The sequence below is a fragment of the Agelaius phoeniceus genome, chromosome Z, assembly GCF_051311805.1.
Source record: "Agelaius phoeniceus isolate bAgePho1 chromosome Z, bAgePho1.hap1, whole genome shotgun sequence".
Taxonomy (NCBI): domain Eukaryota; kingdom Metazoa; phylum Chordata; class Aves; order Passeriformes; family Icteridae; genus Agelaius; species Agelaius phoeniceus.
This window is the reverse complement of record NC_135303.1, coordinates 59,775,652-59,800,905: the sequence shown is the minus strand read 5'-3', so window position 1 is coordinate 59,800,905 and position 25,254 is coordinate 59,775,652. Positions and strand designations below refer to the sequence as shown.

At 37.2% G+C, this 25,254-nt stretch overlaps 1 protein-coding gene across 3 annotated transcripts in view; it reads right to left on the bottom strand.

Moving 5' to 3' along the window:
* PRUNE2 (prune homolog 2 with BCH domain) overlaps nucleotides 1-25,254 on the bottom strand; it is a 132,319-nt gene that overhangs the window by 4,108 nt on the left and 102,957 nt on the right. For all 3 annotated transcript variants that reach the window (XM_077171135.1, XM_077171136.1, XM_077171137.1), the window contains 10 exons: nucleotides 22,605-22,684; nucleotides 21,506-21,706; nucleotides 17,015-17,191; nucleotides 12,770-12,872; nucleotides 9,224-9,355; nucleotides 8,983-9,069; nucleotides 5,030-5,128; nucleotides 3,164-3,199; nucleotides 2,603-2,641; nucleotides 1,053-1,100 (listed from right to left, as the gene is read on the bottom strand). In XM_077171135.1, coding sequence (XP_077027250.1) covers nucleotides 1,053-1,100; nucleotides 2,603-2,641; nucleotides 3,164-3,199; nucleotides 5,030-5,128; nucleotides 8,983-9,069; nucleotides 9,224-9,355; nucleotides 12,770-12,872; nucleotides 17,015-17,191; nucleotides 21,506-21,706; nucleotides 22,605-22,684 — 1,002 coding nt within the window. The remainder of the gene's footprint in view (nucleotides 1-1,052; nucleotides 1,101-2,602; nucleotides 2,642-3,163; nucleotides 3,200-5,029; nucleotides 5,129-8,982; nucleotides 9,070-9,223; nucleotides 9,356-12,769; nucleotides 12,873-17,014; nucleotides 17,192-21,505; nucleotides 21,707-22,604; nucleotides 22,685-25,254) is intronic.

Sequence of the window (25,254 nt, the reverse complement as noted above, 5' to 3'; positions counted from 1 at the left end):
ATAACCTGTGTATAAGCTATCATAGAGTGACAGCTTACTAGAGCACTGTTTGGTTTTTTTTAAGTGAAAACCAAAGCTTTAATTTATTTATGCAACTTTTTGCTACATACACTGCTAATTATTTGCCTGTTTATTAATACTCATGTTATTGGTGGAATCTTTTCTTGAGGATTCAGGTTTACTATAGAGTATTTCCCGTACAGTATGAGATAACAGTGATTTCTGTATTTCTACAGACCCATCAGATGGGCAGGGAGAGCAGAGGCCTCAATCCCTCTGCCCTGTGCACACTCCACTTGCTGCAGGGCTGGCTCTCCTGACAGGCTGTTCCAGCAAGGAATTGCAGGCGCTCCTGTGACACACTGCACCTACAAACACTCCCACTGATCAACAGGAAAAGCAGCACTGCAGGGTTTTCCATTTGCATACTACAGCTATGGAATCAGACAGAGCTACAGCATACCAGGGGACTGATACATTCCCATTTCCAAGGGAACAAGTCCATCTTTGAAAGGAAAAGACGTAAAGATGCTTGAGATTTAACCAGGAAAATAATTATGAAAGAAGCTGAGAAGCAGAAAAGCAATGAGAAGGCACATGTTAAGAGTATGGCCCAGAAATCAAAGTAAAAGATAAGACTTTTAATCTTTGAATGAGAATAGCACATTTAAAATTTAGGATAATGCATGGAACTGTCTTCACTGTGATCATCCTCCACTTTTTCTATCTGTTTTTAATATAATTTGATCAGAATATTCTCAGGCTAACAATTATATCTCTCTCTGCCTGGAAATGATTAAGGACGCCTCAAACACATTCCTAATGCAACACAAATATAACAAATCTTCAGTATTTAACACATATATAAAGTATATAAAATATAAATATAGCAAAGCTTCAATGCTTTGTCTGCTTGTACCATGTTGCTCCTGAATATTATCATAAAAGTATTTAGGTCTCAAAAACGCTTTAAGGAGTCTACCCAGCCACAGTTCCCAGCAGTATGGTTGTAATGTTAAAATGTAATGACAGTATTAGGCATAAATTCTTACTCCTGCTCCACTGAAGCCATTTCTGGATCATTTGAGAGGCAGCTAGTTCTGGATACAAGGAAAAAGATGAGTAAACATTTTTTCTGTGTTGCTTTCTTTCTCTTTTAAAATATGACATCAAATTTGGGGATGTAATAACTAACTGTAGTGAGTATCTCTGACAGCACAAACACACAAATGTTGCTGTTTTTAGGAATCTAGGGATCTTAGTGCCCACAACACACGTTAGTTTGAGTAACAAAGTTTTAAGCTATTTCTTTAAGTTAGGGAGGGGAAATGCACTACAGTGATCTCATACATCCAACAGTAACAATAAACAGTGATGCCTCATGTGAATATTTCATTCCCCTTTCACTTGCTTGCAACACTGCTGTCTCTACTATTTTAAATGGAGTAACAAAAAAGCAACTTTTTTCAAGAGTTCTCATTGTCATATGCATATGTTTATATGACAACATTGCATATACCATGCATTTGAAAATGTCTGAACAGAAGGGATAGAAGTTGTATTTCAAGGGTGGCTAGGCCTTTTAGTTTAACAAAATAGTCAGGTGGTATCAGATAATGGCTTACGTGAATTTATTGCTTCTGAGGCAGTGTTAACTCCTGGAATCAAAAAGCAGTGGCCAGTGTTTTAGGTATTTCTCTGTAGTTGTTTTAGAAAGTGACCTCAGAAGAACTGAAGGAAAATGTGTACTGCAAAAGAAGGAACTTTTGGAAAAAGTACAGCAAAGAAGAAGCTGTAAATTGAAAATGCTGAAGAAAGGTGACTGGAAAGAAATTTCAAAATTCAAAATCTTTAGTTACAAAAACTGCAAGGGAGAATGTTATACTAGAACCAACAGACATAGACTTTTCCTCAAAAATTTGGTGTACAATACTCACATGAGGAAAAGTGCACTGTACACTTTCTAAAGCTCTGCTCATAGAGTCATGGACTGTGCACTTCTTGAGGATTTCTTTGGTACTGTACACCATACTTCCACATTATATTCAAGTCAAAGCACAAAGTTATTATTTTAAAATATCTGATCACCACGTGCCCCTGTTCTATTAAGTAACCACAGACAATATAATATTATTATCAAGTATTAATTCCACAGCCTATCCAGATGACATTGGAAAGACAGAAGAATTTACATACCTACCTTAACTGAGATAGCTAGCCCTGATTTAATGAACTGTAAAAAAAAATTATAGAAAGAACTACCTCTTAAAAACTGTATAAATCATCTGAGATAAGCGGAGAAGAGTAGAAAATGTTTAATGATCAATTTAATTGAGTATGTGATTTCAGTCATTCCCATGACTATAGAAACAATCATCAAAAAAACAGCAAAAAAAATTTTTATAGTGCAAGGGTATGCTTATTTATTACTGAGATCCAGCAGTACAAAAGCAGTGAGAGGGGAAGTCAATTCTCAAATGGGGCAACTTACACAGTAATTGAAACTACAAGCTGCCTGTTGTACCAAACACAATGTACTACAGCATTCAAGCTACTCCTGTGAAACAATATAATGCCAGGATTCAGCTGAAAGCTATCTTACTTAGCTGTTTCTGAAGCTTCCCTCAGCTCTTCATCCAGTCTGCATGAGTAAAAGTTATTGATATAAAGAAACAGAGAAGCAAGCAGAGCATAAGAGTGAAGCAGAGCAATAGCAGAGCAAAGAACAAATACAGTACATGCTTTTGTAAGGCACCCAGTACAATTTAGGGCTAACCCTAAAGCTCTTCAGTTCAATATGATACTATTTATCCCTGTGCTCAACCCACCTTAAATTTCGAAATCCTTATTTAGCTCACTTGGAGGCAGAGACAGAGAAGCAGCAGGGGTCTGAGGCATGCCCAGTGGACAGAGCTGAAAGCATTCACTTGCTCTATCAGGTAATGTTAAACTAGCTGCAGCCTGGGCCAAGTCAAGGACATTTACAGTTCAGTGAGTTTTATTTGCAAGGGAGGCTGATCTCAACAGCTTGAAGGGGAAAGTAAGATGCCATGTCTTTGCAAGTCCTCTCTCATTCAGCTGTTGAGGTCGCCTGCAGGTGAAAGGCTGTCACACAGATTCACTCTATTATGAGCAGCAGCATGGGCTAGAAAGCAAGTTTTACCTCATTCTTCTCTTAATACACTTATCTTCATCATACCTTACAAGATAAGAATGGATGAAGGAAGAGAAAATATGTACAAGTTCATATACAACAATCATATAGTATCGTGTGTCACTGAAAACTACCAAGAAAATCACATAACCCAAATTCTGGCATAACACCATGTACTTTCTAAAGGTGGGGTTTTTCTTGCCCATAGGTGGTATGCTTGCTCTTGGCAATGGAGCAATTATGAAGACAAAAGATGAGTTGTATTTTTCTATAGGAATCTGTCCAAATTTGCAGCAAAGGGAAGCTATGAACTGAACACTGCTCTTCTCCCTGTGGTAAGAGAATAGCCACTCACAGATGCCTTGAATGCACACAGCCACTAAATCTTATTACAACATCCTGAAATGCTTGCCACCAATGGGTGCAATTGTCATCTTTCGAGGTCTGTCTTTTTCAGCAAAATCATGATCTTTCATCTGGCTGCTGATGACATGAAGCAGGCATTACCTTAAAACTCTTTAAGTACTAAAGTTTCTTTGGTACTACAGCTGTGATCATTTCACCTTTGGCCTGAGAGGAGAATGGACTTTTTGAACACTTTTAAGTTTACAGGGAAAAAAAATGTCTGCAACACAGATGCATGTGCTGCCACAGTGTAACAGTAAAACACAGCAAGGAAACAGACAGAAACTCTCTGAGGTTAGAAAAGGTAAGGTTTCTATCAAAGGGAATCATAAGAAACTAAAATGTTTACAGGAGCCAGAAGAAAATTTATTAGGGATGTTAGAACATTAGGGACAACTCTTTGTCAGTTGACCAACAGCCTCTGCTCCACATTCTTATCATCACTCCACCTCTAAAGAAGTTACAGCAGCAAATGAACCTCAGTGAAATTCTTTATGACCCCTGAATTTGCAACTGTAATTTACTGTTTTCTCATCTGCTATTGCCAGACCTGAGCTTCCCACCTGCTCCCTGGAATTGCACCAGCAGCTTGACAAAGGAAATTGCTTTACAACTACTGTGAAACAGGTGTGAAAACTCCTGCCTGGGTTGAGGAGATCTATGACAACTTCAAAAGCTGTCACTGACCAGTCATAATGAAAATACAATCATACTTGCACATCTACTCTTCACACTACCTTCTAGAATAAGCAATTCAAAACCTGGGACATCTGCTAAAGAGAACAATTAAAAATAAAATCCTGAACACAACATCTTTTTAATAATGACTACATGAAAACCGTGATTTTTTTCAGTCATGCTTTCAGTCTTAGTGTATCACTTCTTTTTGTTGCTTTCAGGTCTGAAAAAAAAGTCAGTTGAGGTGAGCAATGCCAATCAACTTCCTACAATTTTTTAACAGATATTTTCCTCTGGAAATGCCTGCATTTAGAAAACGTCTTCACATAAGCAGCAAGAACTAAGAAACTATCTTTCAGCACTTGTGAATTTAACCACAAGAACTGACAAGGCAAGGACCAGTAAACCTATAGAATTTCACTGGTCTTCTATTGAATAGGCTATCTTTTAATTAACATTTCTGCTAAAAGCCCTGCATGATTGAAACTTGAAAACACTTCCACTTAAATAGAGGTAAAAGTTATGAAAAAATACAGCACAGATGATTCCTCAGGAAAGGCCAAACAATTTTACCACTCCCCTAGAAGTAAATAGTTATTGTGTTTTGTGTTTCTGCTACACAGTGGTGTCCTGCCACTGAGTTTGACAGTGAAATGTTTGAGGAACAACGGACAATAATTTTGAAAAACAACAGGAAAGTACTTTCTGTTTTTCTTACGGTCTTTAACACTATTATCAGTTTGTGGAAATAGTTTCCATTAGAACAAGTACATGCTAGTGTACATCACTTACTTGACAATACTGTCTGGTATATGCACATATTCCATTGGAATCATCTCTCGAAGCTCTGCCAACGTGTTGACGTACTGTATCTTACTGCTGAACTTGGAGCTGAAACACAGGAAAAAAGGTATTAATTGACTGCCCCCCAATCTTTTATGACATGCTAAAACCAAATGAAGAAATGTATTAAATGTATGAAATAATTAAGCATTGGATATTCATATTTCAATTACAGACTGAGAGACTGGACTATTAATGATTAATTAGTCAAACCATCCACCTGCCACAGCGAAATAAGGCTGTTAAGAGGCAAGTCCTGTGAGGTGGGATAACACCTTTTATCATGCCAGTCCTCTCTTACATAATGGCTCAGGTGTGAAAACTTCCCTGTGGGGAAGAACCAGGACTTTCACACAGCCTGAAGGTATTCATCCCTGACTTAACTGGTGGAACATAAATGACTCAGCTCTAACAACTTCGAAGGCAAGGTACTTGGGCAGTCCCACCTGAACTTGAGTGAATATAAATGCAATGGACTCTGTGTTTTATGGGCTTCCCCCACTCAATGAAGACAGTGACCATAACTTTAACAAGACTGGAAACCTCATCACCAAGAAGACCAGAAGAAGAGGACCAAGGAGATGCCAACAGGATCACTGAGTGATGATATTTTTTCTACTTTGTCTGTGTTTGTCATGCTCTTTCTCCTATCCTCCCACCTACTCTATTTCTTTCTATCTCTCCCTCACAATTACTGCTAAATAAAAGTCTGTGCTTCAGCATATGGCCTTGTTTGCACCTTAACTTAGACAGAGTCATCTCTCTAATAATTTTAATAATCATATCTTAATGCAGTTCAGCTGATTATGAGCCTACCTGAATCACATTATTAAGCCAACATCGTAAATTGTACTTCCTACATACTAGACAATGTGATTAGTTTTACAGTTGGAAGGAGATGCATAAAAATTTGGAAAAGATTCAAGTCCCTTACAGACTACTTTTTACTTACATGTAAAAAGAGATGGAAAGCATTACTTGACATGGATATAATCATAAACACAGTTATCAAGGGATTGTGATGACTCAGCATTTCTATTTTACACTAATTCTCAAACACAATAAAACTGAATTTCATCATTTATTCAGAAGAGCACAGATCTGATTGTGTCTATTCTTACTGCAGTGTCTTTCTATGATGAAATAATGTGTTTATTTCAGCTGTGCTATATGATTCATTTATTGTGCTTATAAAATGATCACTTGGAAAAAAGGCTAAACTGTTCCTAAAACACACTTAAAACACAAGGCTATTTACTTGTCTAACCTAAGTTATTTGATAAGTGTGAGGTTATGAGAAATCTTTCTCATTTGGCTTATAAAGCAATTTTTCACATTTAGCTCTGGTTGTATTTAGATCATCTTAAAACAGCCGTAATAGTGGCAAGCTCATATGGACCATATATGTTAAGTGTAGGTTTTGAAAAACAGAACATGTTCTTTCTGCTTACTGCTGACCTGCAAGTACAGCCAGACAACATGAAGCCTCTGAAATAGCTCTGAGCAGAAGGTTACTGTCCCTCTCCTCAACAGAGGTATCTTCCTAATAATGCAAAGTGAGACAACTCACTTTGGGAACAGGAATACATGAAAGTGCTGTGAACAGTTGTTTAAGCTCACTCATTGTGATTTGTCTCTGTACCCAATTAGCATCACTAGGCACACAGAGTGGTCACATTTTAGATGCAAGAATCACCCACAACTGTCCAGTCAAAGCATGGAAACATACAGATTCTTAGCATTTTATCCAAATTGCTATCATAATCTGCAGCATCAGCATTGCTATCTAAACTAACCTGGAAAACTGCAAGCCAATCATAAGCTTCTAAAGACGGTGGGAAGGGATTAAAAAATCTTTCAATGGGTAGTTTTTCTTCCTCAGGATTCTTCTGGGTCCACTAATTCCACTACAGTGCCTGATTTCTAATTCCTTCATGTGTAAATCAGTGTATGAGCATCCCAGACTGTTTCTTTCAGACTTTAGGGAAAACATGCTGCCAATAGTGGTAACTTTCCCTCATTTAAGTATTTCTGTCAAATGCCAAGCATGTTTCACCACTTGAAGAACCCCTTTGAAATCCAATTTCTTACCTAACACAGCTCAAGTAATTTTTGGCGTGCATATCAACAGGGATTCTAAAAGAGTACCTAAGATCTATATCTGCTACTTCTAGTTCTTTAATTCCACATATTCAAACAATACTTTGTCAGTCAAGATGGTCCCACACTCCACTGAATTATCTTGCCAGTTTTTGAGGAAGAAAAAGATAGAGCTGAGGTAGAATTGAGGGTATCCCACACTCAGCCCCTTACCATTTTGTTGTCTTTCAGGATTTTGATTCCTACTGTTTAGTCCCACATCTCAGCTGATATACAATTAAAATTATGTTGGTTCCTTCAGCTATCTCACTGAAATCTCTGCTTGCCTTGTGGCCAATTAATTTCTCACTCTAAAATTCCCACTGTGCTGGTCACGGGTTCAGGGAACAGCTGAGGGCTAGCAAATTAAGCTATAGTCATTGGCTTTCAATCCAATCAAGTTTTTATCTCCTTACCCCCTGAAGAAAGGGAAGGGAACTCATAATGTTCTTCTATCCTTGGTAAGGGTCCAAATATCTCATGTCATCCTCCACTAAAGTCACACTAGCCAGGTGTCCTGCCCACCTTTTCAGCTTCTATTTGCCCTTCACTTTCTTCTTGCACCAAGACTCAATCTACCTGGCTGAGATAGTCTCTAGTGTTTCTTGTTCCACACTGCTAATCTGCTTTGCCAAACTATTTAGAGTGAACATTTTCTTCTGTTTCACAATGAAAAACCTCTCGTCACTGCTGCTTAATATGGCTACTTTGAATAAATGACTAATGAATTGAAACAGACATGACTTTTAAAAAAGACCAAACTGTCATTTATGGGAGTAAAGAGGATGGCAACCAAAATATTTCACATATCAAATGCAACTCAGCAAATCCTCCTAACTACTGTTGATAATTCCAATTCACTTTTACTCTGGTATTCTGAATAGTAACTTTCAGCTTGGTCTTTAAGATATCACATCTAGAAAGGAGCTCTGTTATGACATTCTGCCTGCTGCACTTTGGCAGCAATGGGACAACTCATGTGCTTCCCCAACCCATGTCACTCTATCAGGACAGAGCACCCTGGGACAGTGATCTCCACAGAGATCTCCACCTGCAGTGTCTTCACCTGCAGACTGTAAACAGAACTGCCTGAGATCTATCATGACACAAGTAATTCTCTGTGTGGCTTTTGTAGCTGAAGATTCGTCTCTTGCCTGAAGCAACTCTTTTTCACACGTGCCAGTTTGCTCTCCCTGACTGCATACTTGCCAATCCTCTGCAGTAAGTGTGAGGTCTTTGAAGTTGATAACTTTTTTTTAAATTGTTTTACTAATCAAACCATTATTTTTGACAGCATTAAACATTTCTTGAATCCAAATGCATTCAAACACCTCAGGGTGCACGCAGTTCCTCTTGTATGAGCTATGAGCAGTAATGATATTTTAAAAACCCAGAACCATAGCCTAATCTTGTTCTGTAGCCAGATTTTTGAATAAGGTGATTATAATTACATGCAGTTCCCTTTTCTATATGCCTTTTTCTGGATTCTGAACAAAGACTATTTTAAGGAACTGAATTCTCAGAACATACACATACAGGTTTAGAAAACCATGCCTATGACTTCCACAACTAGATACTCATACTCACACGAATAACTTTTTTTTCCCCTATTCACCTTTGGAAAGCCAAATTCAACTTCCAAAATCCCAACATGAACTATAAAATGAGCACTATTCAGTGAAAGATTAACAGCCACAGTTTAAGGATTTAGGGTGCTTATGTATTCTCAAGGGCATAGAAAATCACAGGTATTTGCTACATACCTTATAAAAGGTCGCGTTACAGCCAGAATTGTCCTGATAAACCATGATGGATGAACAATTATAAATGACTTCAAATTCTTCCGTAATCTAAGTAACAAAAGCAAGAGTTTCTTAGAAAAACAGAAAAACCACAAAAGATAAAGAAAGATCATATACAGTAAACCCTGGCATACAGGAGAGTTACAGAAATGGACACTATTTAAAATAATGGCTGTGGATCAGACAGGAAAACACGACTTACCTTCGATCAATCATCTGATAACATTTTTTCATCCAACCCAATCCAGGCATCCTTCTTCTTGGTGTTGCTCCATTCAAGTAGACAATCATGTAGTCTTCAGCTACCATCAGCTCTAAGGTACTGATTACATATCTGATAAAAGTACAGATGACAGTAAGCATATACGGTACACTATCTGATTGATCCCAAACTAAATCAGGCAGTTGGGAATAAATGAAAGCAGATTGAACATTATATGACAAGATAGGCTTTTCTTTTCCTTTAAACAAAACCAAACATTTAGCACTGATCACCATGGTACCTGTAGATACACACAGCTAGAAAACCACAGTCTTACCTGTGCCTTCAAAAATGTGTGGCTTCCTCACAATAATAGAGTTCTGTAGTGAGTTTTCAAGTATCACTGGTGAATTTGCTTTTTCTTAAAAAGTAATTAAGTCAGGAGATTTTGCAAGGGAGAACATGGCATCCTGTGAAGTCCTAGGAACTTCTGAAATTAACTCTTGAGAAACTTCTATTCACTGTTCTAATCACCAGTTTTGCTCATTACAATAACAAAAGGTGTCAGAAGATACTTGTTTATACTTCATGTGATCCTTATAGTCCTGCTATCGAGTCTGTGACTGCAAAATACAAATACTTTGACACTCATGCCCAAGAAAACCTGTCCATCAACCTGACATCTGATGGAACAGAGCACTCCCCTCCATCACTTCATTTTGTGAGCAAAACACTCCCAACACCCGTTATCATACAGTGCTCTTAGGACCAAATGAATTCTACCTAGAGAGCACACTACTCAACTCATTCAAATAAGAAGACAGTTAAATTCTTGCTGGGGACTAGCTATGCAGATGATCCACTTAGATGTCCCTACTCCATTTGGGAGCTGATCATCACAGGAATGTTCAAATTGTTCTCTCTACTATCCAGCCTCAAGGTATGCCTATGTAAAAACTAGAATGCAAAACTACCAAGCCACACCTTAAAAACCTGAATGCCTCAGTGCACTCACTACAAAAGGCAGCTCTATCCCGAAGCATAATGGCCCCTTTCAGAGTTGTATGGGAATGCCTCACAATCTAATCTGACCCTTAAATTCCTTAGGATGCAATGTCTTTAGAAGAATTGTAGGAAATCTAGTTCTCACCAGAGAGTGGTATTTTACCTGGGCATAAAGCAGGCAACATTAACTAGACCAGTTCCATGCATTTGGTAAATGCCATCCAAATCCCTACCCCCTCAATGCATTCCACTGCTCATTCTTACCTTGCACTTGTGCACTCCCTGCTTTTGCCTCACATTAGTGAAGGCTTATGTCTAACAGTGATATAGAAAAGCAAGGTATTGCATGGCCATTCTGATGCAATCCCCTGCTTTTCTATAATAAAGCTTCATTTAATAGCTACTTCAACAAAGCTACTATTTGACAGGTTATAAGATTAGCCCTTCCCACATGGCAGAACATCTAGTGCTTTAAAGGCACTTAACACTGAAACATACAAGTTTGTAAGTACAAGTGTGTAACTATGTATTAAAATATGACAAGACTTTCAGTTATGGAACATGACAGTCTAAAAATGTCAAGGGAGCAAGAGCTGCCTTGCAAATTATGCCTATCTAATAATTTCTTATTATTTTATAATAATGGCAATTTCTTCATTATTTGAAAGGATGGACAGAAATTTTCTCATTGACTAGAACAACTGAATCACTCAGAAAGCAAAGTGATGGTTTTGTTTTCAAAGTGTAGTTTTTCAAATTGAGATTATTTTAAAAAATTTTAATCTGTGGACTAGCTTTAATCTGACTTCCAGGCAACCACAAATTAAAAAGTAGATTTTTTTTTAATGTGGTTCTGCATTATCTACAAAAACTGCTGTAGAAGCTGTTTCAAGCATTTTCACACAAATTCATCCCTTCAAAGACAATTTTACAGAATTAGTTAATATACAAAATAGGAAGAAGATAACTGGAAATGTGAAAGGAATTCAGATGGGAAAGGAGCTGTTGAGGACAGTTGTTAATCAGAAGCTAGAGGTAGCTTACATGCTACCAGAAACATGCTGTATAAAAAAAGAGATTCAGTGGTTTGCAGGTCTCTCCAGATCCCTATATAATTCAATAGTAAATAATTATCAAATATTTTAAAATATCAGTTACTGTATATTTAGCAAACTGTTGTACTCTCTCTTTTTCCATGCAGACCTAGAATGGAAAGAAAGAGTTGAACTTTCTCCTTTTTCTTCTTTTCTTGGAGAGACTCAACTGTCTATAAGCCTTAAAATAAGCTGCAAGTTCACAGCCAACATGAACTCACATTTTTATTACTACTCCAGAAAAAGTGACTTACAAAATTGACTTCAGCAATATACTTAAGCCATGTGGAAAAGGCTCTTAAGGCTTTCTCTGCAAAGTTAATTTATCACCAGTTCTATCTGAACAAGGGTCTTGGGTGAAGACAAAGAACAACTATTGAATGTCAGTCATGGTTACAGTCAGCTTTGTTCCTTACTTATCAAGTTAAAACCACGGAAGTAATTCCTTCTTCTCTTCTGAATCACTGAGCATTGTGTGTATCAGTTACTATAGATTGCATTGAGTTCTTAGAGGCTAGACCAGGCAAATGATACCAGTTGTTCTGACCACAAACTAAAACACTGAGTCTTGATTTTCACACATACAGACAATTTTTAAGGCACTGGCTGCCAACAAGTACATCTTCATAGGCTGGAATATTAAGGGGACCTGGGTCTGTGCCTTGTAAGCTGCAAATGGCAAAGGCTGGGTCTCCTGCTGGCTTTAAATATTACTTACTGCATTTTAGCACAGAAAACATTGGAATGATTGATTTTTTACAGCTGTAAGAGGAAGTAGCTGCAGGCACTTCAGGAGAGAGTTGCCTTCAAAATTTTGGGCTGCCAAACCAATTGCTATTAGGAATAATTTTCCTGTGATAGATTTGGGTTATGTGTCCAAATCTGTGTCCTGCCCAACTGGCCCCTGCCACTTCTAGCTGAATCAGAAGCAGCTGGAGTCAGGAAGCATAGTTAGAGATGCTTGTGCCAGCAATTGCCATTTATCCTGTTTTTAAAAAGCAAGTGTCAAAAAAAGGCTCAGTAACTCCTAAACCAAAGACAGCGTATATTAAAAACATGTTCAGGGATACATCATAATAATAAACAATGAACAGTGAAAAACTGTCTAAGCCCCTGCTGACAGCTCTCAGCAAGACCTGGAAATCATTAGTGAAACTGTGTAAAGACTGTAGCCCCAACAAGGTGAAGATATCGCACTCCTTGGCTTTTAGAGAGATACTAAGAGTCAGACTTGGTCCTGACAAATACACCTTAAATTGGGAAGATGAGTAGGTAAAGGATACCAAAATAATACCCCACTGGGCAGTTTATCTAAAACTGCTATTTTCCTTGTCACTCCCCTTCTAATGGCCAAAATTACCTCTTAAGGAAAGACAGGTTACCTCTCACTGCATCATTCTGAGTACTAACTCAAAAGACTTTGTCACATTGCTCACATATCACTCACAGGAAAAGATTTTCCATGACATAGTTGTAATCAGCTCGACTGCTGTCTGGCAAGAAGCATGCCGCAAACACAATGATAGCATTCAGACCATCACCATAGTATCCTGTGGAAAAAAAATGAAAAAGCATTTTTATCTTTTCCAAAAGCTTTTAACAGGATATTTTTTTTAATCCTGTAATAAAGCTACTATGTGTACTGCTGAAGCATCCCAGAATGCTTCATACCGAAGGTTTGAAAATATATGAACTATAATAAAGTGATAAAGAAGTTGGACAGTCAGCTAAGCTGAATCCTCAAAAAACACACATACCACAACTACTAGTAAACTTTTTACAGTGACCAGCAAAAAAACCTTCTAAGGCTTCTACTACTGGTTCATTGCAGCTCTATGGCAATCATGTACTGAATGCTCACCTCACACTGAGGAATAAGAGGGTGAAGAAAATATCCTGCATTTGTTGTCCTGAAAAGTTTGAATTAAGTTTGGCAAAGTCTTGCAGTCCAATCTCAGTTGGCCTGTGCACCTCCAATGGCTTTAGAACATTATAATTATGACTGCACTCCACTTTCCCTTAAAAGCTCCTGGGGATCAGTTAAATCCTTTGCTGCAAGTTTTGTATAAATTACTTTTTAACCTTCAATGCTCCAGTTGTCCAATACAGGCATTCTCTGGGCTGCATCACTGCCTAATGATAGCTGTTAATCTTCAAAGCTGTAGCACTACCATTCCAGGGCCCAGCACGGTTGCTTATTATTCAAAAGAATATGCTTCTTTTTCATGATGGATTAATGTTGGTTAATTGTCTCCCCAACCCTTTGCAGCTGCCATGGATTTTCTGTATTTATCATAAATAATAAATAAAAAACATTCCTGCATTTCAGTTGAAGGTTTTGCTTAAAGGATACATGCAATAAGGAGGGGATTTATAAAGATGCCGTAGAAATGGCTGTAGGTAGACAGCACTAGTGATGCAGAGACAGAGGACAGATATACTCAGAGAACACTCAAAAACCTTTTGAGTCTAGAAAAATGAGACACTAAGGGAGAGATGATAGTATTTGTGAAGGAAACTTCAATTCCCCTCAGGAACATGTTTTTATGACAAAAACTAAAGGCTAATACTAACACTTAAACAACCTTTGCAAAAGGAGATTCTAAGACTTTTACAGTGCTTTCTGGATACTGGAGAGCAACATCCAAACCTAACTAAGTGCTTATGAAATTCAAGTCCTGTTTTCAGCATGTATTCTTATTCAGCTAGATTATTTGGAATTGTGCTGGTTTCAGCTGGCAGAGACTTTGTTTTCTTCACAGTGGCAAGCATGGGGCTGTAGTTTTGATTAGCACATAAATCAGATGGCTGACAACATAGAGATGTTTTTATTATTGCTGTGCAGTGTTCACAAAGCACCAAGGCCTTTTCTGCTTTTTATACTGCCCTCCCACCACTCAGAGAGCAGGCTGAGGATCCACAAGAACGTGGAAAGGGAAGGGGACACTGCCAAGACAGCTGGCCCTAACTGACCACAGGGATATTCCAGACCATATGGCATCATGCTCAGGAGAGGAAGAAGGAGGAAGTAGGAGGGGACATTTGGAGTGATGGCCTTTATCTTCCCAAGTGTTTTGTGTGATGAGGACCTGCTCTCCTGGAGATGGCTGAACACCTGCCTGTCTTTGAGAAGTAGTGAATGAATTTCTTGTTTGGCTTTGCTTGTGTGCACAGATTTTGCTCTGTGTATTAAGTTGTCCTTATCTCAACCCGAGACTTTACACATTCTTACTCTTCTGATTCACCATGTGGGAGTCAGCAACTGAATGTGTGGGGCTTGGCTGCCAGCTGGGTTTCAACAACAGGCAAAAGCAGTATTTCTCTCCCCCTCAGGTTTACAAATAGGGAGGACACTTCCTTCCTTCCTTCCATAAATTTAATAAAATTTTAAAAGACTTTATAATAAAGCAATCTGTCCAGCTGGCAGGCTCAGGAATTTGGCAGTAAGAGCACATTATGGCAGGGGCATCCACTAAATTACATAGCACAGTTTGCAGTTCATGGAAAGCAAAACAATTATGTGCAGATGCTAACTAACAACACACAGAAGAAAAATCCACAGATAAATCTTAGCCACTTTTTCTCACACATGCCTGAAGAGAAGGAATGTTCACCCTAGGGACAAGTGTATTTTAATTCATCACTAAAAGCCAATAAAAGCCATTTGCCCAAAATCTCAGTTATACTAAAGCAAAGAAAAAGATCTCTAGGAAATTTCTCCATCAGGATATATTGAAGACAATCTCAAACCTAGGCCACCAAATCTACTCTCCCCTTTCCTATTTTGTGGCTACCACATAGGTTCTGCATTTGCTGTTATCTGTCATTTGGTAGGGAGGAATGTTCAGTAGATCCTTGAATCAAGAAATACTTGATTTGACTTCCTATTGACTAATTTTAGTCAGAAACTATTATTATTCTTGAGATTAAAGAAAAGACTCCTGGCCCTCTAAACACTCCACGGAAGTACTGCCAAAGGGAACTTCATATGGAATGGGCCTTGCTGCCATAATGTAGAAACTGGTCGAGTTGTCCAAAGTTTTCCACATTAGATGCAACAACATGATTTTGTTTCCCTGTCTTCAACAACATGATTTTGTTTCCCTGTCTTCTTCATAAGTGCAGAATTTAATCCAGTCCTTAACTTACTTTGATTTGCCTAGATATCAAGAAAAATTTCCAGTTTAGCCAGCAGCAGGCTGAAATTTATGGTTAGATCTTATACTGTTTGTTTTACAATGACAAATGCTATTGACTAATAGCAAAACAGCCTTCCAAAAGTAAAAAACCCTAAATGCTCTTTATCTTACATTTGTGATCTAACAAATCATCAGACATGTAAAATTTGAATTCATATTATTTCATACTATGAGAGTTGAGCTGAATTACCTAATCTCTCATTAAACACTGATTTTTCACAAAAGCTGATATAAACATAAACTTCAACATCTAGTAGGAAATATACAAGTTTTTACCACAAATGCATATTGACTAGTTTACAGCACACAAAAATACATAAATAAACAACATTAGCAAGGCACAAAAGTATTTTGTGTTTGTTTCCTAAATTAAAATTCCCATCTGGGCGTGTTTGCTAAATTGTGTCACATTCACAAATCTTTGATGGTAGTGTGCTAGTAGAAAAAGAGTTGAGCACTAAAAATCTTTACTAATTAAGGTTAAACCTTCTGTACATGAATAGCTGTAGGCTAGCATTTAGCTGCTTTTAATGTAAAAATTAACCATCATTTATTTCTGTAATTTTACCAGACATAGGCTCAACACCGAAAACATTTTAACTTCAACATTTTAGTATCTTTAACTGATGCTGCAGACCAACAACACTGTGAAAAAAGCATCCTCATATAAACTCATAAATCTTACCTCTGAGATGCTACACTGCCTGTCTCAGTTTTTGCAGGAATAAAATAACTCATCTTAACCTAATACCTTGCTTAACAGATAGCAAAGAGTGTCTCCCAAAAATACAGAATCCAAAGATAATCCAATCTGAGACGCCAAGGAAAAAGCACTTAGAGTAATACCTACCCATTTGAATTAATTTACACGGAAGTGTACTAGTAACACTGAAATTATGAATTCTCTAAGGAAGATGGGAAGCAGATAAGCAAATGAGAAAATATAGCAAGCACATAGTGCCATTTTCCTCGTTTTCTTTGATATATTATTTGATAGTTATTATGCTGCTGACAACTATAAATGGCAGAAAAATAGCATAAGGTGGGTAGCCATATGAATGGAAGCCCCATCATTTTTCTTTTGCCACTCTACTTGTTTAGATCTGTGCAATCACATACATCATTCAATAAATCAAGAGCATTACACTTCCTCACACAAAAGGTTTTGTCAAAACTCACCAAATAAAGTTTTCAAAATTTTACTTTGCTGTAAGTCAAAAGCTTTTTTCCTTGTCTCAGACAGTTTTACCCTACAATGACCAGATTGCTCCTGACACAAATATGTCAGTATGCTGCTTCCAAAATAGCTTTAAATTTAAAATTCTTATTAGTCATTGCCCCATTGAATTTAAAGCCTGGCTGACTTCAGCCAAAGCTGAAAAATAAATTTTCTCTCCCCATGTCAATATGATAATGGAACAAAAAATAATTCATGATCAATAAAGCATGAAATTTTTTACATCAATTTAAAAAATGCTTACAGCTGCTCCTACCTCCATGTGAAATGACCTTTTTGTATGGTTCAATGACTTTCATATCAATTCTCTGTTCTTGTTCTCCAATAACCACTGTTCTCCATAACCTGTTGTCCTCTCGCTCCTCTTCAGCAGAGTACTCAGGGATTGATTCAGACTCCTCCTGGGAAGCATCCTTAGCAGCAGTCTGCTCTTCTGAAAAGGGGAACTGTATGCATTACCTCTTCCTGTTAAAGCTCTAAATATTTTTGCTGTTACATACATTTGAGATAGATGACTGAAAATAACTGCATTTTTACTGTTCTGGTATAAATAAGAGCAGAATGACACATATTTGAAGTATACTGTTCTTTCTAAAACATTATTCTGTCTCTGCAGTCATAAGAACAGAATTTGAATTGCAAGTCAGTAAGGGAGGTAACAGTAAACAAAGAGTGAGATACATAATGACATATGCAAGAGTACATAAAAAGCTGCAGGCATTCTATTTGAAAATACTAAGAAGATCTATGAGAATTAAGAATAAACTCAAAGGAGCAATTTTAATTGACAAGAACTAAAGAACACAATGTTTCATAGGTGCCCTCAAACCTTTCTATGTGTTGGGTTACCTACAGATGTACCTCTCTTATTAAGGCTTCTTCTTGAACTACTACTAATACAAATTGAAGCATATGATCCTCAAAACATACTAGTTTATCATAAGAATTAAAAAAGTATCTATGAAATCAGGAATATGATAGTATACTGCATGTATACCACATATACTACATAGAAGCCACAGGCACACATACATACATGTACTAACTATTACTTTGTAAAACTGAATTCTCCAATAAATCCCACCAATAATTTCACCAGATCTGTAACAAACACCAAGTTTCTCTAACCTGACAAAAAAAGCTTCCAAAAAAGATAGGTTGAGCACATATTAACTGCTACAATAGGACTAACAAAGTCTGAATTTCTACTGCTGCCTGTCTTGTATTTTCTGTCCCTAATACAAAATATTTTTACAGAATTATACTGTATATAATATATACTATATTACAGAAGATGCCCCTCTCTGAGGTAGATTCTCTCATGTGCAATGAAATCTGAGTCTATAAACAATTCTCTACTTTAACTAGTTCCTGCCTGATGGAATCCTGAAAGAAAGGAGGAATATTTTACCTCTTTCCTCACTGTCTAAGTAGCCAATGAGTTAAAAACATACTCAAATAAAATTGTATTAATGGTGGAAACAGGGATGGAAAATCAAGAAATAAATACACATGCAAATATAGTGTGACCATGTAAGCCTTTTGTTCCCTAAGAACTCCAAATGAGTTTGAGGAGATCTAAGGTTGGAAAAAAGGACAGTCTGACGAAAAGTGGGGTTTTTCAAGTATAGTATTTCAAATTGATGTAACAGCTGCTGCTCAGCAGATTATATACTGAGGAACTGAAGAATATATTCATGGTTTCCCAGGGCACAATGCTCATGATGTTTAACAATAGCATTCAGCTTTGAAATACCACGTATTCTGTGACACTGGGAATAAGCTTACTAAATGCATAACCCCACTACCTCCAAACCCAGGTATCTTAATGCAATTTTGTTGCCAGTTTTGCAAAGGTACTGTTGGTAGCAATATGAAAATTACATGCATACGGTCAAGTTATGCAAACTTTGGCAGCCCATTCCTGCATCCTATATCCTTATACAGGGTCTCCACAGGACACTATTATGCAGCTCAGGTACTTTTAGAATAGGCAGATGGGATTATCAACACAGCCTACAAAGACTGTCTGGTCAGCTGATTCCTTGTGAAGTACAAAGAACATGACTGAGGCAGAGAAGTGTAGCTGGCAGAACAAACTTTAATAAAAAGAGGCTGGGCTATATACATGGCTGACCAATGTTCAAATTGTATTTGGGGTTTGATTTTTTTTTTGTTTGTTTGTTTTTGCTTGGGTTTTTTGTTGTGCTTTTTTTATTGTTGTTGTTGTTTGGTTTTTGGGGTTTATTTGGTTGTTGGGTTTTTTTTTGTTTGGTGAATCTTAAGACAATAATAGTTACTAAAACCCTGATAAAACTTACAATGTTGAAATTGGATATATGAATTATTTTTTAATAGAAATGGTACTAGACTGCCTCTTCCTGATGAAATAGCTCTCCTTTACCGCCTGGAGTGTTGATTTTGCAGAGGAAGATGTGCCAGTGTTAAATTCACAAAGGAAATAAATGTCTAATAAATAAAATAATAACCATTCTTACTTTATAAATATGCTGATTGGAGAGAAGGCCTTCACTGATACTCATGTATGGTTTTCAGAAATGATTTTTTTTTTAATGTCATCTAAATCAATAATCATAAAAAGCTCATTTCAGAAACTCGCATGGCTTCTGAAGGGAATGTTGGAATGTATGGTATTAGTGACTAAGAAGCCCCAACCCATGAAATTGATGATCAACCAATCTCTGAACAAGTCGGGTGCTAGTTCAAGACAAGTATTTTAGTATTTCTGCTCTCATCTTCCATGCATATTGCAGTTGTGGTAATTGTTCTTCACCATTCATTTGAAAAAATGGATCTCAGTATTAACTTATAATACAGATAACTTTTCAGTGATGAGGTGAACTCCTGAGCCATGGTAACAGTCTTGCTTTTCTCAGTTCAAAGGTACCTTCAGCAGTCTGATCATGACAAAAGTCACTGTTCTTTCTGGTCTCAGCAGCTATGTTTTTCTCAGTATTTACTTTTCTGGGTTTGGCAGCAGTTAGAAACATTGAACTGTTGGAGATTACTGGTAACATCATGATGAGTGCATACCAGCTAATAGTAGAGTACAGGAGTACAAAGATAACAAAGGCTATTTACCATGCAAACAAGCCATTCTGCACCAGTTCTTATGACTATAATCTTAGCTATCAGATTAACATTACACATAGCCAACTTCTTTTATTGCTGGCTTATTTTGATAAAATGTTGTTTTTTTTGGTCTTTTCTATTCTTTTCATGGCTCATCTTTTGGGTTTTTTTCTTTGTTTTGGTCTTTTCTATTCTTTTCATGGCTCATCTCAGGCGAAGGTATTTTTACTATTAACTATCTAAAACTACACAACTGTATAAATGTCACCAAAACCAGAGGGACCCTGGGCTCTTCACTTAAGAGTTTGGGGAAATTGGTCTAATCTAAGAATTGAACAAATCATCACATTTAGAAAGCAGGAAAAAAAAAAACACTGGGAGGAAATGCCATCAATGCAACTGCTACCAAAATCACTGGAGTTACATTTAATTACCTGAGGGTTTAAAGGAAACATCTGTTCTACTGCAGACAAGAGACTTTTTCTTTCACATGGTGGTCACAACAGTCAAAGCATGTGAGCCTCTGGGTGTGTGTTAGTTTTAACCTTCACTGTAAAATCTTCTAACTATCAAGCAACTCATCACCACACTCTGCATCTACCCATAAGGAAATCATCCTCCTCATGAGAAGTAACATTAGAGATGCTAATGCATGAGTGAGTACACAATAATGCCTCTTTGGCAATACCACTTAAAATAATGCAACTGTCCTTGTATGCTCCAGCAACCTCACTGGTATTAGGGAAAGTAAATGCATGGGAAAATTCACTTTGAACTGATCCATTTTTAAAGTTTCTTTCTGCTCTCGGCTGTAAAATGTTCACACTTGTTTTTCCCTCAAATAGCTTGTGAACTGTTTGTATTTACATCAGCAATTAAAATTCTTACATGTTTATGTTTTATAAGGTACTAGCAAGGAACAGGAAACACCCTATTTTGAATAGCATGAAACTAAGTAAACTGAGTAAAACTTCTACATCCTATTTCTCCAAGAGAAAATCATTAATACGTGAAGAAAGAGAGAAATTTCCATTGCACACTTCAGGGTGCATCTGTATTGTACAGCTAGCCCTGTTGAGAAAGGACATCAAAATTAGTGGAACAAGGAATTCCGTTCTTCCATCACCTGAGCTTTATTATGCCCTCTATATACCTTCCATATCTCAGGTTTCCAATCATGGGAATAAAGAGCAGACCTTTCTGCCTAACAAAAGACCTCTCTGAACATTGTGTCTACCTCACTTATATACTGCAAGATCTTTGGTGCAGCCAACATATTCTGCACAAAGTTAGATTCCTAAATATGGCCAATGTAACTGTAATCTGGAGCTGGCCAGAGCTGCAAGACGCTGCAGTTAGCTACAGCTAGCTATAGCAACAGTCAGCTGCCCTCTCCTTCTTGAAAGAACAAGGCAATTGTTTTCAGACAAGTCCTATGGTACTGGACAAAGACAAGACCTTGAATTTCATTCTCTCTAGGTAGTTCTTACTTTATTAATTCAGCTGAACTATTTCTTTCTGCACTCTGAATAAACAGAAGGACAATAATTTACACAGGAGGAATAAAAGTTAAAAAAATAGGAGACAGTAAAAATACCTAAAAATAAAAATGCCTAGCATTGATGAACCCTACATTTACAATGTAGACCATTACCTTGTCCAGCGTATTCAAAAGAGTCAGCTTCATCAGGAGTGTCAAGGTCATCTACATTAATGTCAATTTCATCAGGTGTATCCAAATTATCATCAGACAATATAGACCCTTCACTCTGGTCCAATGAGAGATTGATGTTTGGAGCAGTGAGCTTTATCCTTCTGGGCTGGGAACCATTAAGATCAAGCGAATTGGGAGGTTCTGAATAAAAGAAAAAAAAAAAAGAACAAAAAAGAGAAAAAGAACTGTAGCTACTTCACATACAATTAATCTCCCAGGTACTCAAAAACTACCCTTATACACAGTGGGACAGATCAATTTTAGTAACACCATGACATTTAAGACTATCTAACACAAAACACAAATATTAGCATTAATGTCTAATGAAATGAAACAAAAATCTACAGGAACAGCAAATGTAGTTCAGAGCTCTTAAATTATGTTAAATCCAGAAACACTTTTTTGCAGTCATCAGACAAAATGAGGTTTTGAACATGCTCTGACCCACAATATTTAAGAGCTTGAAGGGCAAATATAAATCATTTGAGTTATGAATCAAGACATTGCTGAGTTCTGGGAAAATCTGTATGAGTTAAAAGCCATTGTAAATATTTATTTTCTCATGCATCCAGTGCTGATTTACAACTAATTACATCTTTAGCTTTAACCATATATTACCTTACTCAATATGGTAACAAATAAAAAAATCTCTGAGTCTCTTAATCAGTCTTAAATAGAAGTAGTATTCAACAAGACAAGAGCTAGATATAACTTTGCTCCTTGCCTCTGCCTTGTATGGCACATTTCAAGTTGTTCTGCTTAGTTCACTTAGACAGAGGTCAATTATAGAATAAATAATACAGACTATTAAACTTTACAAGGACTAAACAAGTGATAACAATGCCCAAGAGAAAATGTCACACTGTAATTATCATTTCTCAAGTGAAGAAGAAAATTGACTAAATAAAGCAAACTCAATGCTTTTTTCTTTTTAACATTGAACTGATTCTTTACCAGCACAGAAATATCATTCTCACTGCATAATTAAATGCCACAGGAATAAGATACAATTAAGAAAATGAGCAAGAGCTTTTCTCACCAGGTCTCATCTCCGCAGAACTGGGGCTTTGTACACCCTCAGCTAAGGGGATGTCCATTCCCACATCCTTTTGTACCAATCTGAGAGGTAAATACAAAGGAAGATCTTAAAGAGATGTACAGCTCATGATCTCATATAGAACTGCAATTTCCTCCAACATAGCCAGTTCAGAAGCCTGAATACAAAACTGATGTTGCAAACAGCAATATTTCTCATTTTACACAAATTAAGATGGTCTTCAGTTATCAAGCAAATGGGAGACATCACTGCAAGGAGCTGCAGCTACTCTTTGTAAAACAGTATATTCCTGACTGAATACACAGTTACTGTATAGTAAAAATGAGTAGGTTTTCCCTTTTTTGGTATTATGTATCTTACAGCAATTCTGATCCAAACCAGTAATACTGATACAGGTAATCTGTCACACTGAAAAAGTTCAGAAAGTAAAAAAGTGAGAACCAAAACTGCATCAAAGATTTTCAAAGACTAAATTGTTGCAAATATCTTACCTAGACCCCATTTTTAGGAAGATACTAAGAAATGACATTTAACATACATATATACCTACATACACACATACATACATACATAAGACAAGGAAAAGGCCCTAAGTCGTGAAAATAGCAACAAAGATAGTTAAATGTTTAAAGCAAGTTGACTTGAACCGTTTTTATGTCTACTTGTTATTTAAATATTTTACTAAATACTTGCTGGAAGAGCAGTTCAACTGCAAACAGGACACAACATTTTAAATTTTCAGGACAGTTTTAGCAGCTACCAAACTATCTGCAAACACGTGACTTCAAGAGAGTTTCATTTACTTTATCATGATACTTGTAGTATTTTATTCTGCACTACTGTTCCAAAATCTGCTTTCTTTTCCCCCCCTCACAAAAGCTGAAGAACAGACTCTTCTCTGAACTTTGACCAACAGAACTGTGATGAGATCAAAGCTGGTAGTTTTCCCTGCAATAGCATCAGCTAGCTATGTTTTGAATGATCCAAGTGACTCAGCTGAACAGATCTGAAGAGGTGTGGCTTACTGCTCTTGCAGTTTCCTCCTGCCCTCACTTTCCCAATGAGGAGGACTACCCTTGTTGTATTGCACTAAATAGTTTATTTAGTTGTTGTTTTGCACTGGGTGATGGGAAATTTCTACTGAGTATGGTATGTCATGTAGATTGTTATTTTCCCCTCTCCCATCACATGGTTTATCCCTCATGCACCCCCTGTTATACACACCTGGTGGTCTGTTCCCTGGTTACCCCTCCCCTCGCCCCTCCCCAAGGGTATCCCATTGGCTGCGGTCCTCTTTCCCCGCCCCCATCCTGGGGTATAAAAGTCCACTGCAGGACTGTTACACCCTCTTTTCCAGCTGGGTGGTGATGGGGACCAGAAGCATCCCATCCCAAGCCAATGAACAGGACACCCGTCCCCACGTGGAGAAGAGTGCTTCTCGTCTTTTATTTCTGTCTATGCAAGACCGTGTGGGCTAGGGTTCGAGCTAGCCAGACTGGACCCATACAACAGCCCAGAGACACGCAGATTCTTGCATACCCTCGTTTGATTGTGTCCAGACAAGACCCTTGGGTCAATCACTGTTTCAAAGTGGGAGTATAGTTTCTGTGATTTATAGTCATTTCATATAAATTATATATAAATGTGCATGCTCAGGGCTGCCAAAGGCTTCACTGTGCCTAAATTGAAAAAGATCTTTACTTCAAGCCCCGTGAAATCAAATTCCCAGTACAGACCAGCAATTTTTTTTGATGAGACCATAGGGAACACAGTTTTCCATGAGATCATAGAGAACACAATTTACAGCTATGGTCAAACATGTTTGTGCTGCTCAGCCTTCAACCAAACCTTGTCTCTCAAGAAAAACTGATTTTACTAATTTTGATTTTATCCCCACATACTGTATAGTATGTCTTTCATAAACACAGAGATGAATAGCCTAATGATTTTTACAAAACATAGCAATTCTGGAATATGTTTAATTACTGTTAAAGAAGGCTTGAAACACTTTCTCTTAGGATACACAACAGACTAGTGAAGAAATTTGATGAAAGTATCCTGTTCATTACTAAAATGAAGGCACAAATTTCCTGTAAGGTACCAGTTCCTTTTTCCCCCCTACTCTGTACAATTATCTGTATTCAGAAGTACTGACTACCACCACAACTTACATAGATAATGTAAATAAATCATTAGAATCTTTGGCTTTTTTTTGTGTGTGTGGTTTTTATACAATCCGTAGTAAAATATGTGTAATGAAGTCTGATTCATTCATATGAACTAACTAGAGAGAAATCCTAATTAAAAAGAAGCGCTGTAAGTAACAGCTGGCTAAGGCAAATAACTGTAGTGGAAAGGGTGTGGGGAGAGCATGAATATTTCTAACCCATTTTAAATTCAGATTTGGATTTTATGTGAGGTTTTATTAACCTTTTAAAAATAAAACCATGAAGAGTTCTTCAATTAAACCAGCTCAGGATTAGTCAGATGATAACTTATGGGTGCTCAAGGGTTTCTATTTTGGTTGGAAAGAATACAATTTTGGTACTGTCATTCAAACAATTAATTTGTGATATTTCTTACAGCTTTATCAGACCAAATGGCAATCCCTTACCTGCACAACCTTTGGGAA